This window comes from Emys orbicularis, chromosome 1, assembly GCF_028017835.1.
Source record: "Emys orbicularis isolate rEmyOrb1 chromosome 1, rEmyOrb1.hap1, whole genome shotgun sequence".
NCBI lineage: Eukaryota > Metazoa > Chordata > Testudines > Emydidae > Emys > Emys orbicularis.
In genome coordinates this window covers 168,381,900-168,393,368 of record NC_088683.1, presented here as the reverse complement: position 1 = coordinate 168,393,368, position 11,469 = coordinate 168,381,900, and the positions used below count along the sequence as shown (strand labels likewise).

Sequence of the window (11,469 nt, the reverse complement as noted above, 5' to 3'; positions counted from 1 at the left end):
ACTGATGCCAGGGGAACGAAATCAAACTGTTGAACCAAACGGACTACAGGAGCCATAGGGAAGAAAGGATGGAGTATCAGGAGGAAAGGTCCAGGGAAGGAGATAGGAGGTTGGCTAAGGTGCCATGCATCACGGAGTATAAATGTTGAAGGAGAGGGGGCTCTTTGCATGTGAGGAAGGATTGGTCACGTAACGATTGCAGTATTGTGTTCAAACAACCTGCTAAATGGGTAGCCCTCCCCGATCCCAGCAGTAACAATAGAGTGTACCAGGAAGAAGTCAAAATATTTCATCAAAACGAAGTTATTCGTAACAAATACACCACAACCCATCATTTTTGGATTAACAGATTTATTTGAAACTGTACATGAGAATTTAGGGGATATGCATCACAGCTACATTTGAGGATACCAGATTTCTCCAATTAACTTGTCTACAAGACATACTTTGTCAAACAATGTGATCAGATTATCCCAAGTTAGTTACATGACTATGGAAGAGAATCACATGTGATGCAAGAACAGTTAGAGCAAAGAGAGTGTAAGAACAAACTGGATTATTGTACACACTGGATCACTTTGGAAACATGAAATTCTTTCCGACAGAGCATGTCTATACAGCATCATTAGTAAACATTTTGCAATAATAGTCAGAATTATTCTTAAAACAAAACAATGTTAGCTTCAAATATAACTTGGCTATCCACTATGCTTATAAGGTAAAAACACAGGACTTAACTGTTGAAAGTATTCGCCTTTAGCGGTAAATACATAGCAAAAGTATTTAAATTGAAATCAATGAGGGGTTTAAGCTGATATTTAAGTATTTCACTGACTAGGGAGGGAGTTAAGCAATATGTGCTTAAGTACTTGCCTGAATCAGGGCCATATTCATTAAAGCATGCTGAGGAAAATATATACACTGAATAGATAGGGATATTTCTCCCACATAATCCACTGTTAAGATGAAAGAGTCCTGTGCTGGTGCATGCACACAGGGTCTGATACTGTCCCCACAGATTTCACTGGGAGTAGGATCAAGCTTATAGTCATTTAGTTATGGCATTTCATTTCCTGTTAATAACTCTGATGGATGTATACAAGTGTCAGTGACAATTCATCTTCACTGTACTCTTTGCCCCCACAATCATACATATAAATGAAATTCATCTATTTGTACAAGCATAATATTAAAATTCAATGTGCAATCCACAATACAAAGTTCTACATTTGAAACACTTATGTCTTTTTAGTTCACTTCAAGCAAATTACAAAGAACTACGGAATAACATGATAATGCTACTGATTTATACACAGTACAGCATAAGACACTGGAAAAAAGCTACTGAGAAATATAAATATTCTGCTGGCCTCTAAAATTAATATTAGTTTTTCTCCATAAGTTAATATTTGTGTGATTAAAAAAGAACAAACTTAACATTGTTGCCATTTATCTCATACCTATCTAAATACAAAAAGAAACCTTCAATACAATCGTCTTTGCCTCAAAACCAGTTAAACTGTTTAAATAAGTCAGCTTGCCACAGCTATTAAATCCAGGTATTCAGACACCTGGGTATGGAACATTCCCATCTGTTCAGAGGAATTTGAATTGTTAACATAACCCACTATATGATAGTGAACTAAATACTTTTGTTTCATAGAAACAACTCACATTTGCCTCCACAGGGCAAATGGTCTATTTACAGATACATTAGGACTGCCTAACTGACAGTGAGTCTACTGAACTCCAAGACACATGGAGTTTAATATGGTGAAGCTCTTTGCTGAACTGCCTTCCCCTTCAGGATACGTCGTATCTGAAGAAAAGAGAGAGAGACAAAGATTAATATGCACCCTCCCATACTGAATCATTCTAAAGTCAGAAAAAATATCTAACAAACCCAAACCTGTATCCCTTTTTTTTGCTAATAGCTTAGAGTCTGAGCCCATTCGTTTCAGTGGCTTGCCCGAACATTAAATGATTTATGCCACTGTAAATGAGGTCAGATTTGCTTAGATTAGATCAGATTTGCTTTGCTTACTTGCTTAGATTAGAAGCTTGTATTTATTATGAGCATCTAGCATAGTAGGGCCCTAGTCCTGGCTGGGGCTTCTTGGTGCCACCACAATACAAATAATAAATCAAGAACTAGTCCATATTCATAAGTTTGGGCCTTATATGCTATGAAGTTATGACACTGGGGAGAAAAAAAAAAGCTAAACATTGGTTCTACAATAAAAAGCGATTGAGAGACAAAATAAATGCTACAAGTACCTTCTAGAATTCTGTGCATCTGACATGTTAAAACTACACATGATCCTGAACCTAAAAATTTAGATTTTAAAGGAAACGGTATTTTTAATATCTTTTTTAAAGATTATTATTTAAGGGAATGCTCAGGGTAATTGGATTGGGCCAAATCCTGGTCCTACAAAAACCACTGTCCGACTGTATTGAAGAGTCTAGAGTTGTACAAATTGGGTATAGCAAATCTGCTATATGATTCAGAGATAAGCAAACAACTGCTAGACTCAAAAAAATTCAATTCACGTTTCTGAAGAGCCAACGACCATTCCTGACCTATCACTATCTACACTACTAGCCTTGTGACTCCCCGAGCAACTTAAACTTTTAATTGCTTCAAGCTTTACATTTAGCATGTAGCAATTAGAAGAGCATTGCAATGAGGGGAAAGGGCTATTGGAATACTCAATTGTCCTATTCAGAATGGTCACACTATTCTGCTCTCTTAGGAAAGAAGACAGGGAGGGTCTCATCTTAATGTCAACTCAGAAATGTGTTGATAGCTAGGTCTCCCATCCAGGACCTCCAGAGAGTGAGGGCTTCTAAGGAACAGTCATTGATTTGTATCAGTTGCCAGCAATCCCAGGGAAAGGATTGAAAGAATTTGAAGGGTTTTTTTTGTTTGTTTGTTTGGTTTTTTTTTTACCTGTTCTCCTACAGGGCCATCAGGAACCAGGTGAACTGGTTGCTCATTCTCCAAGTTTCTAGCACTTGGATCAGCTCCCTTTCGCATCAGCAGACGAACTGCATCCAACTGAGTCACCCGATACTGCAGGCTGGCAGCCACATGGAGTGCTGTGTTGCCATTGTAAGCCTAGTGAATCAAGAGAGTAACACTATTAAGGATAGGAAGGTTTATGAACCACAGTGTACACACAATGCCATTACCATACAACAACATTCTACTCTACTGCTGAATTCAAGAAAGATACCATACCTTTGCGTTAACGAAAGAGAGGCAGTTGGGTAGATCCAAAAAGAAACGAATAAGCTCCAGATTGGCTTCTTCTGCTGCCAAATGCAGAGCCGAGCGACCACTTTTGCCATCCTATCCAAAAAGGAAAGCAAAAACTTTCAGTATTACATGCTGGACATTTGGTGGTTCCACTGTGAGAACACAAACATACCTGGATATTTAAAACAAAGGGGAAAACATTTTCATGGGAAAAAATACCTGCCTTTCCCACCCCACTGGTATTGTAATTCCATGAACACACTGAAAATTAATCCAAAATTAAAGCAGAGTTAATTCTTCTTAAAAGTAAATATTCCAGACCCTCAGCTGGTGTTAACATTGGCATAGTTCTACTGAAGGCAAAGGAGATATGCCAAATTTTCACCAGCTGACAAACTGGCCCACTATACACTTGAACTGGACACAGGATCAGCATTTAACTCAAATTCAAATGTCAAGAACGGTGCAAAACTAGTGCCTAGTTATTATGGATATATCACACTGCTTCCAATGACTTTCCCTTTTCATAAGACAGAATTACCAGCACAGCAAAAATTAGTTCATCTAAAAATTAAGCTGTCACTCCCCTCTCCTAATATGTATCGTTTGCACTGTCTGGCCTGAATAAATGTAACGTTCCTATTCCAATCACATAAATTAGATCCTACTGTGCTTTGATGCTTTTTTTTTTTTTATTAGCTCTGCTTTATTTGTAATAAGTGATTCTTTTCACTTGGAGAGTTCTCTCGAGACCAGTCAGTCCCCAGTTAAGGAATTATTGCTCTTACTTTTGCTTCGACAGAGGCTCCCATTTGGATCAGAGCTTTGATGGTGTCCACCAGGCTCTTGTTTTTCAACAGAAGCTCCTGGACTTCAGGAGAGTGCGGCTGCTGACTGTTCCGGAGTTCGTGCACCACAGCGTTATGGGCCAGCACTGCACAGTGCAAAGCTGTGAACCCTTAAAAATTAAAAAAAATTCAATGAGCAAACAGTAAAGAACCACTGGACAGGCGGCTTGTTTCAAAACGGGCTCCCTTCTGTGGTTCCACTTTTCTGACTAACACCAGATGTCCTTGTGCTGCTCTGTGTTTGTGATGTCAGGGGTTAAACAGTAACCAGTTCTCAGCAGGTGACTAATGGAAGAACTGATTTTCAGAAGACTGCATTATAACATGTACTTTAGACTAAACTGTTAACAGAGCAAGTTTCAATTTAAACAGCTTTCAGCTGAATTGATGGTTAATTCCTTTGCTCTATATTCCTTATTCTTTCCTCGATATTCAGCCACACCAGTTATTAGATTAGAACTAGATAGATGTACGTTTTAAACATTTATCCACCAGAGTTAATGTGGAAGTCATGCAGAATCCAAGAAAGTAAGTTCATAGAAACTAACAGTTTCTACTTGCTTAGGAAAACCTAGCTGATGTGCCAATCACAATTATCTTCAGGTGGGAAAGAAACATTTGACACCCCTAGTTGTATTGCTTTTTGCCCAGTATAGCATGTGTGTCAGCGGCTACGAAACACAATACCCAGCAACTCTGGATTTAAAAAAAAAACAAACAAACAAACAAAAAAACCTCATAGCTGCTCACCATCATAGTTTGTCGCCTCAAGGGCCACATACTGACTACTTCCAACAGCTCCCTTCTGGATTGCCTGCAAAAGTGGGGATGAAGTACTCATTAGTTCAATCCAAAAGACATATTGGTAATTAAAGCATTTATGACACCTTGCTACAACAGTGTGTTGGGAATAAAAAAAGGAAACGATAATATTAAAGGAGAATACTCCCCCCGGCCCTTTTTTTTTTTTTTTAAATAAAAGGTACTACAGGATTCCACAATAATGGCCTAATGCTCTAAGATGATCTACAGTGTAAGCTGCAGGTTTTAGGCCATTAGCGTAAGGGGTATATTTATAAAAGCTTGTTGATAATACTTTGGCAGCGCAGAGGACTGTTTTCAGAATCTTCTGGGAAGGGTCATACAAGAATGTAAAGCCATTAGGGATCGGGAGGAAGGCAAAGGGAAAAGCTTCACAGCCTTTCTGACTCTTACCTGAAGGACTTGGGAATGCCCCTTCTCAGCACAAACATGCAATGGCGTTCTACCCCAGCAGTCTGTGGTGTTCACTTGGGCCCCCAAGCTAACCAGGTCCTGGACAATAAGATGCTGATTGGCCGCCACGGCCACCTGAAAGGCACTCTGCAAATATTGAGAAACAAAGTTAACATATTAGTCAGCTGTTAGCTACCAGGAAATGGGGACTAAAAATATCCCCAAATACAAAACTATTAATAAAACAATGCTTATGGACACTGGGAAGCTTGGACAAAACTCCAAGAACATAATGTTACTGGTTCTGGGTAATCCACTGAACTGGTGACAGCCCAAGGTGGCATGCAGGCTCAACCTCAGGTTTAATACTAACAAGCATTCCACCGCATTTGGCTTAGGGCTTGGAAATGTAAAGCAAGAGGCTGGGACATGGAGAACCTCACCTGGCCATTGTGTTCTTTAATATCCAACATGTGCAGAGCAGCCATCTTTCTAGCAAGAACATAGGAAAGAGCCCGTCGGCCCTGGGCAACAGCAATGTGAAGGAACCTGCAGGGAGGGGCACAAATACAGAGAGTTACAATTTAACTGTGCAAATGGGGGATGTAGCATTAGAGAAATACAAGTGCAGGATATATATGCTACAAGCATTCCACATTCAATGATGGCATGCAATTTGTGCTTTCGTTTTAATTCATGTAAGCACTGATCTACACCAGACTCTAGAACAGTGAAATCATATGGAATACTGGGTACCGGCAATATTACTGTACCACCTTTATTTAATAGGAGAAGCCATCACATTCTCAATATGCACCCACTGCTAATACGTGAAAGGAATCCCATTCCAACTGAACAATCCACAGACAGTCAAGCATAAACAATCCACACACTTCTAATTTAGCAGTGGTAAAATAAGCAATACTCACGTGTCCCCATCTGAGTCTTTTGCAAGGATCTGCTCTCGAGAGATGTTGGCCAGTTTGTTCTCTTCCTGTTCCACTTGCCACTGAAAGAATGACTTGCCCAGTTGTGTCGTGTTTCTGACAATACCTCGGTGTTGTAGAGAGACATTCAGAGTAGCCAGAGATGAATTGTGTCCATCAAGTGTACTACAGCTATTATTTGGTACTAGGCTGAAATTCTGAGCGTGGGCACTGACATCGGACTGCTGAGGGGCAGTGGCTAGAGGCTGGAGTATATTCTCTGAGTGTTCAGAATCATTCAAGAGAGATGCAAAACTTTGGGTTGGGCAATACGGCAGTTCGTGGCTTTCAAAGACATTCTGTTGGTAGGTAGGGGACTGGTCATCGCCAGAAAATGGCCTGTATTCCAGTAATGAATCCTGAGTATATTTCTGTGGCAAATCCTGGGTCTGTGAGGAAGAAAACTGGTAATTCTGGGGTGGATCCAGCATTTGTTGTGGACTATTCGCTTGGAAGGCTTGGTACTTCTCAGATGGGGAGAAAGCCTGTGCCCCTTGGATATCCTGATATCGTTCCCCTGGTGAGTTATGGTTACATATGCTGTGCTGCCAGCTGACCTGCACTGTGTTCAGAGAAACAGGATTTGACTCATTCTTAATATTTATAATGTTTTGAAGCATATCAGAACCGTTATCGTGTTTTGGTTCATTTTTATGGGCATCCTCCATGTTATCCATAGAGGTTGGTGTTTGTGGTGGTGTCTGGAGAAAAATTAAAACAAAAGAAATGTAAAAATTTATTTAGCTGACCATTTCCTATTACACAAACCAAGTGGAAAAATAATTTAATGTTAAATATTAGAGAAGTATTTACCAAGAGGTGAGAATGGAAAGTAGCTGGTCTTTTGTAACTGGGTCCATCACAGAGAGACTCATGAGCCTTTCTTTTACCACTATGAGCGAGTATGTTCTTCAACTCTGTTCAAAGAAAATGCATTTACAATCAGTTTTTAGGTTACTCTTGCAATCTACTTTGCAAATATTCTAAAATATTTATACAGGTATTGCACAGAGGCATACAAAAGTAAGAACACTTGTACCTGTAAACTGTTCGTAGTTCATCAATCCTGCTTGTGCCTATGTAGAAAATAAGTACATTATTTTTAAAAAGCCAAAACCAATTTAAAAGCAGCTCTTTAAATAATAAAAAAAAGAGAAAAATGCAAACACTAACTATCCCCCTGTCCCTTAAAGCAGCCCTAACAGGTGATGGCCTGACCATATTTTCATTTTTTAATCTCCATCAGATTGGATGAAGAAAAAAAATCCTTTATTTTTAAGCCTACTCTTATGAAAGAGTTCTACGGAATTTTAGAGAAAATTGTAACCTTTCTATAGGCTTTTTGAACCATCTTATAGAATGTACCAGAATTATATCCAGGCTATAGAATCTGATACAGTGGTTCAAAAAAACCTATACATTCTATTAAATTCCATAGGATCATAGAGAAAATTCCGTTGAAACCCATCAGCTTCATCCCTATTAATTTCCATAGGGCTTTTCCATAAGAGAATCGCTCCTGAAGATTCTTATGGGATGTCCATAACAAACAAACAAAATCAAAATCAAGACACCCTTCTAAGATATTCCTCTCTCTGGGCTTCCCAACACGTCTCATTTCCTGTTTCTGTCTATTGGATTGCAGGCTCCTCAGGGAACACACCACCCACCCACCTTCACTCTTGAGTCCTGTATAGCACTGAGCAGGCCATCAGCTCTGACAAGCAATTAAATAATAGTTCCCTTCTCAGAATGCCACGCCCCTCAACCCTTTCCAGAATTCTATCAGACTGCACAGTGAGTTTTCATAGTTTCAAATGTAAGTGTGTGTTTATGTGCGCTCCATTTGGAAAATAAAGTTTTGTAAGCAAAAAAGACTTTCAAAATGTGTTTCTTTTAGCAAGCACAGTGAAACCACCTGCTGGCTTCTTCTCAATTACCTCCCAACCACAACCTCTTCCCTCCTCCTATTTTGGGAGAGAAAAATACCTCTGCTCATATGGACATCAGCAAGGAGCCAAATTTGGTTTTAGTGTTATCAGGTGGTACATCTGTTCATTCAGAGCTGAACTCACTTACGCCAGCGTTGAATTTGACCCATACCATCAAAAATACTGAATTACCTTGAATTCATCGGCAACATGGCCTGAGGACATCTGTTTGTTGCTTCTAATGTGCAATAGGAGCTCCTTCACTGAATTTTTTACACGAACCCCTTGGAAAGGTCCTCTGTGCTGCTTTCCTCCCCCCATGTGGTGTTCAGCTGTTGAGAAACAAAACAAAAACAAAATTAATGCATCGGCACAATCCTGACCCAAGGAGGCAAATCAAGAAACAACTGTGGAAAATAACTTGAAACTCTGCTTTCAACTGAAAATGCAGACAGTCCTTTGACATAAAAATATATTGCACAGAACCTTGCCAGCCAGTGTTTCAGAAGAATATAACCTGTCTGAATTTTATTTCTCTGTAGTCTTCCAAACCCCAACTCTTATTGGTTAACAAGCTGGAAAGAACATAGCACATCAGCATCATAGTGGCTAGAAGCCCCAGCCACAGAGCAGGACCCCACTCATAGGCACTGTACAAACACAGGAACAAAAAAAACCAAAAAACTGTCCCCTGCCACAATCTATTACATATAAAAAAATATTAGATGTCAAAATGCTACAGGAGTTTGTATAATAATTTTCAGAATTACTTGTGTTTGTTATCTCCATAGTGACTGAAACTGAAGCTTTAAGAAAGAAAACTTGCTTTGTTAGAAGTACAATACAACTGTGACACTCCCGGCCTGACCTCTTTTGTCTCACATCCTCTTTCAAATTAAATCAGTTTTGAAGCTACAAAAACAGAAGTGGAAGACAGGAAATGATGACCTAAGGCATTCGACTTGCAAAAGGAAGTTATGTGACCTGATAAGGAAAGTACAGAATCTAGTCTATAAAAATCTATATACTGAAGTCTTAACTGGAGATCAGAGTTCAGGTTCCAAATTTCCCTGGCCAGCAGGAGCTGGGATTTCTCTCTGGGAAAGAGGAAATAAAGGGCTTGAGTCAAAGACCACTGATGTCAAGTAGGAGTCTCTCTATGGTCTTCAAAGCACCCCATCCCAGCGAACAGTCCAAGAGCCCCAGCTTTCCTTAGCCAGAAGCAGGGCCTTTGAGTGGAGGTATGAAGAGGAAAACAGGCTGACAGGTCACTCCTACCCACAAAGAAGATTTTTCGTTTTTAAAAAGACAATATAAACAAGATTATTAAGATTGTGCTTATATGGTTAAAAATGTTTTCAACAAACAAAAATCTTATGGAAAATAAATCCAACCAGATACAAATCAAAGATTATTTGGGGAGGGAGGAAGGACATAATGCAAATATATCAAATAGTTAGAGTGTGCTACATTAAAATGGAGGAGCAAACATTTTCAAGGACTTGTTTTAAACAAACCACTGTAGATAAAAGGCTGTTTCTAGATTGTACTGACATCCCAATACATACAGCGATACGCACACAAATCTCCTAGGGCTAGCTTTTGATACCCTTACTCCACATGCAGAATTCCACTGAAGTCAATGGGATTACTTGTGGAGTAAGGTGCTACTTACCAGGAGTAAAGGGTATTAGAGTCTGGCCCTACGGGCCTCATCCTACTATGAAGTGCCAAGTGCCCTCCCCACCTACTGAACAAAGGCTGTTGAGGGTGCTCTGCTGAGCTCACGGGATTTTGTCCTATAAAAGATGCACTAGACTAGAGGATGAATCATCCAGTGCAAAATATACAATAGTTTCTTCCCCCATTTAAAGGATGTTTTCAAAATGACAGTTCTTCTAAAGAACTTTCTTCCTAGCCTACTTTCAGTTCTCGAACTGTTATGAATTTGCAGCGGTTCGTTTTCAAAGTATCCCTTGTTGTAACCAACTTGCTTTATACAAAAATAACAGGAGTACTTGTGGCACCTTAGAGACTAACAAATTTATTAGAGCATAAGCTTTCGTGGGTTGTAGCCCACGAAAGCTTATGCTCTAATAAATTTGTTAGTCTCTAAGGTGCCACAAGTACTCCTGTTATTTTTGCGGATACAGACTAACACGGCTGCTACTCTGAAACCTTGCTTTATACAGTGGTTGTACATACCCCTCCCCACCTCACTTCAATATAAAATTTAAAAATTATTAAGGGGGCAGCAAAGGAAAAAGGCAACAACAGCACAAGGCCACCCTTGCAACTATTTACACATGATCTTCTACCCATCACAGCTTCTTACATCTTTGGGATCTAGGTGCTATATAAACACAAGGGATTTTAAGTGAGCATGAGCCTCTTTCCTCAGAAGAGAAAATAAGCCGCAGAAGACGCCTGGGAGGTACGCAAGCGTCAGTTGCACGATTGACTTTGAAGCAGCACTTTTCCCCTCGGAAGATCAACACAGCCCTGTGGCCAATCCAGCGCCCTTGCAATGCAGCCACCTCTGGGGCGGAGGAGGGCACAGGACGGCACGGCGCTGGCGGCACCGCAGCCGGCTCGGCTGACTGCGGACGTGCCCCTGCAGTGCCCGGGTGAAGGCTGAGACTCGGCTTTGCCTTCGAGGGGCCCGTGTTATGGGCTGGCTCTAAATACCCAGGCTCGCAGCGTCTGCGGCTAATAAATAACCCCCAGGAGAGCAAAACACCGGGGAGCGCTGCGCCAGCGCGTCTCTCCCCCTGGCAGGGCGGCGGGGGCCGGCTGGCTGGCTGGCGCGTACCTTGCAGGGCTTGGCGGATGCCGTCCAGGGAGTCTCTCCTCCGGCCGCCACTGCTGCCGCTGCTGACGGACAGCTCGGAGTCGGAGCCGGGCGACCCCGGGGCGGAGTGAGCCGGCGAGCAGCTGCCATCGCTGGAGTAGGGGGAGGCGCTATAGAAATAGGCCAGGTTGAGGGGGCTGCTCATGGAGCCGGAGTCGCCGTCGGCCGGCGCCTCCCGGTTGCTGTCCACGATCATATTCCTCGGGGAGACTGGCGGGAAGCAGCAGCAGCCACCGCGGGCTGAGCAAGGGCGCCGAGGAGTGGGAGGCGGAGGGGGAGGCAGCGGCTCTAATAGCAGCCCCGCCCCGGCGGGGAGCGGGCGGCGGGGAAGCAGCAGGCGCGCAGGCCATTGGCCGCGGCCGGGCGTGAGGCGCTG

At 41.6% G+C, this 11,469-nt stretch overlaps 1 protein-coding gene across 1 annotated transcript; it reads right to left on the bottom strand.

The window, feature by feature from the left end:
* Nucleotides 1–345: 345 nt before the first annotated feature.
* NFKBIZ (NFKB inhibitor zeta) lies at nucleotides 346–11,147 on the bottom strand. Its single transcript, XM_065400936.1, has 12 exons — nucleotides 11,055–11,147; nucleotides 8,435–8,574; nucleotides 7,351–7,387; nucleotides 7,125–7,228; nucleotides 6,255–7,012; nucleotides 5,769–5,874; nucleotides 5,326–5,472; nucleotides 4,861–4,924; nucleotides 4,051–4,220; nucleotides 3,245–3,355; nucleotides 2,954–3,121; nucleotides 346–1,819 (listed from the first exon to the last, which is right to left on the bottom strand). Exons 2-12 carry the CDS (start codon nucleotides 8,561–8,563, stop codon nucleotides 1,766–1,768), a joined length of 1,848 nt encoding a protein of 615 aa, XP_065257008.1. The 5' UTR covers nucleotides 8,564–8,574; nucleotides 11,055–11,147; the 3' UTR covers nucleotides 346–1,765.
* Between the last annotated feature and the right edge of the window lie 322 nt (nucleotides 11,148–11,469).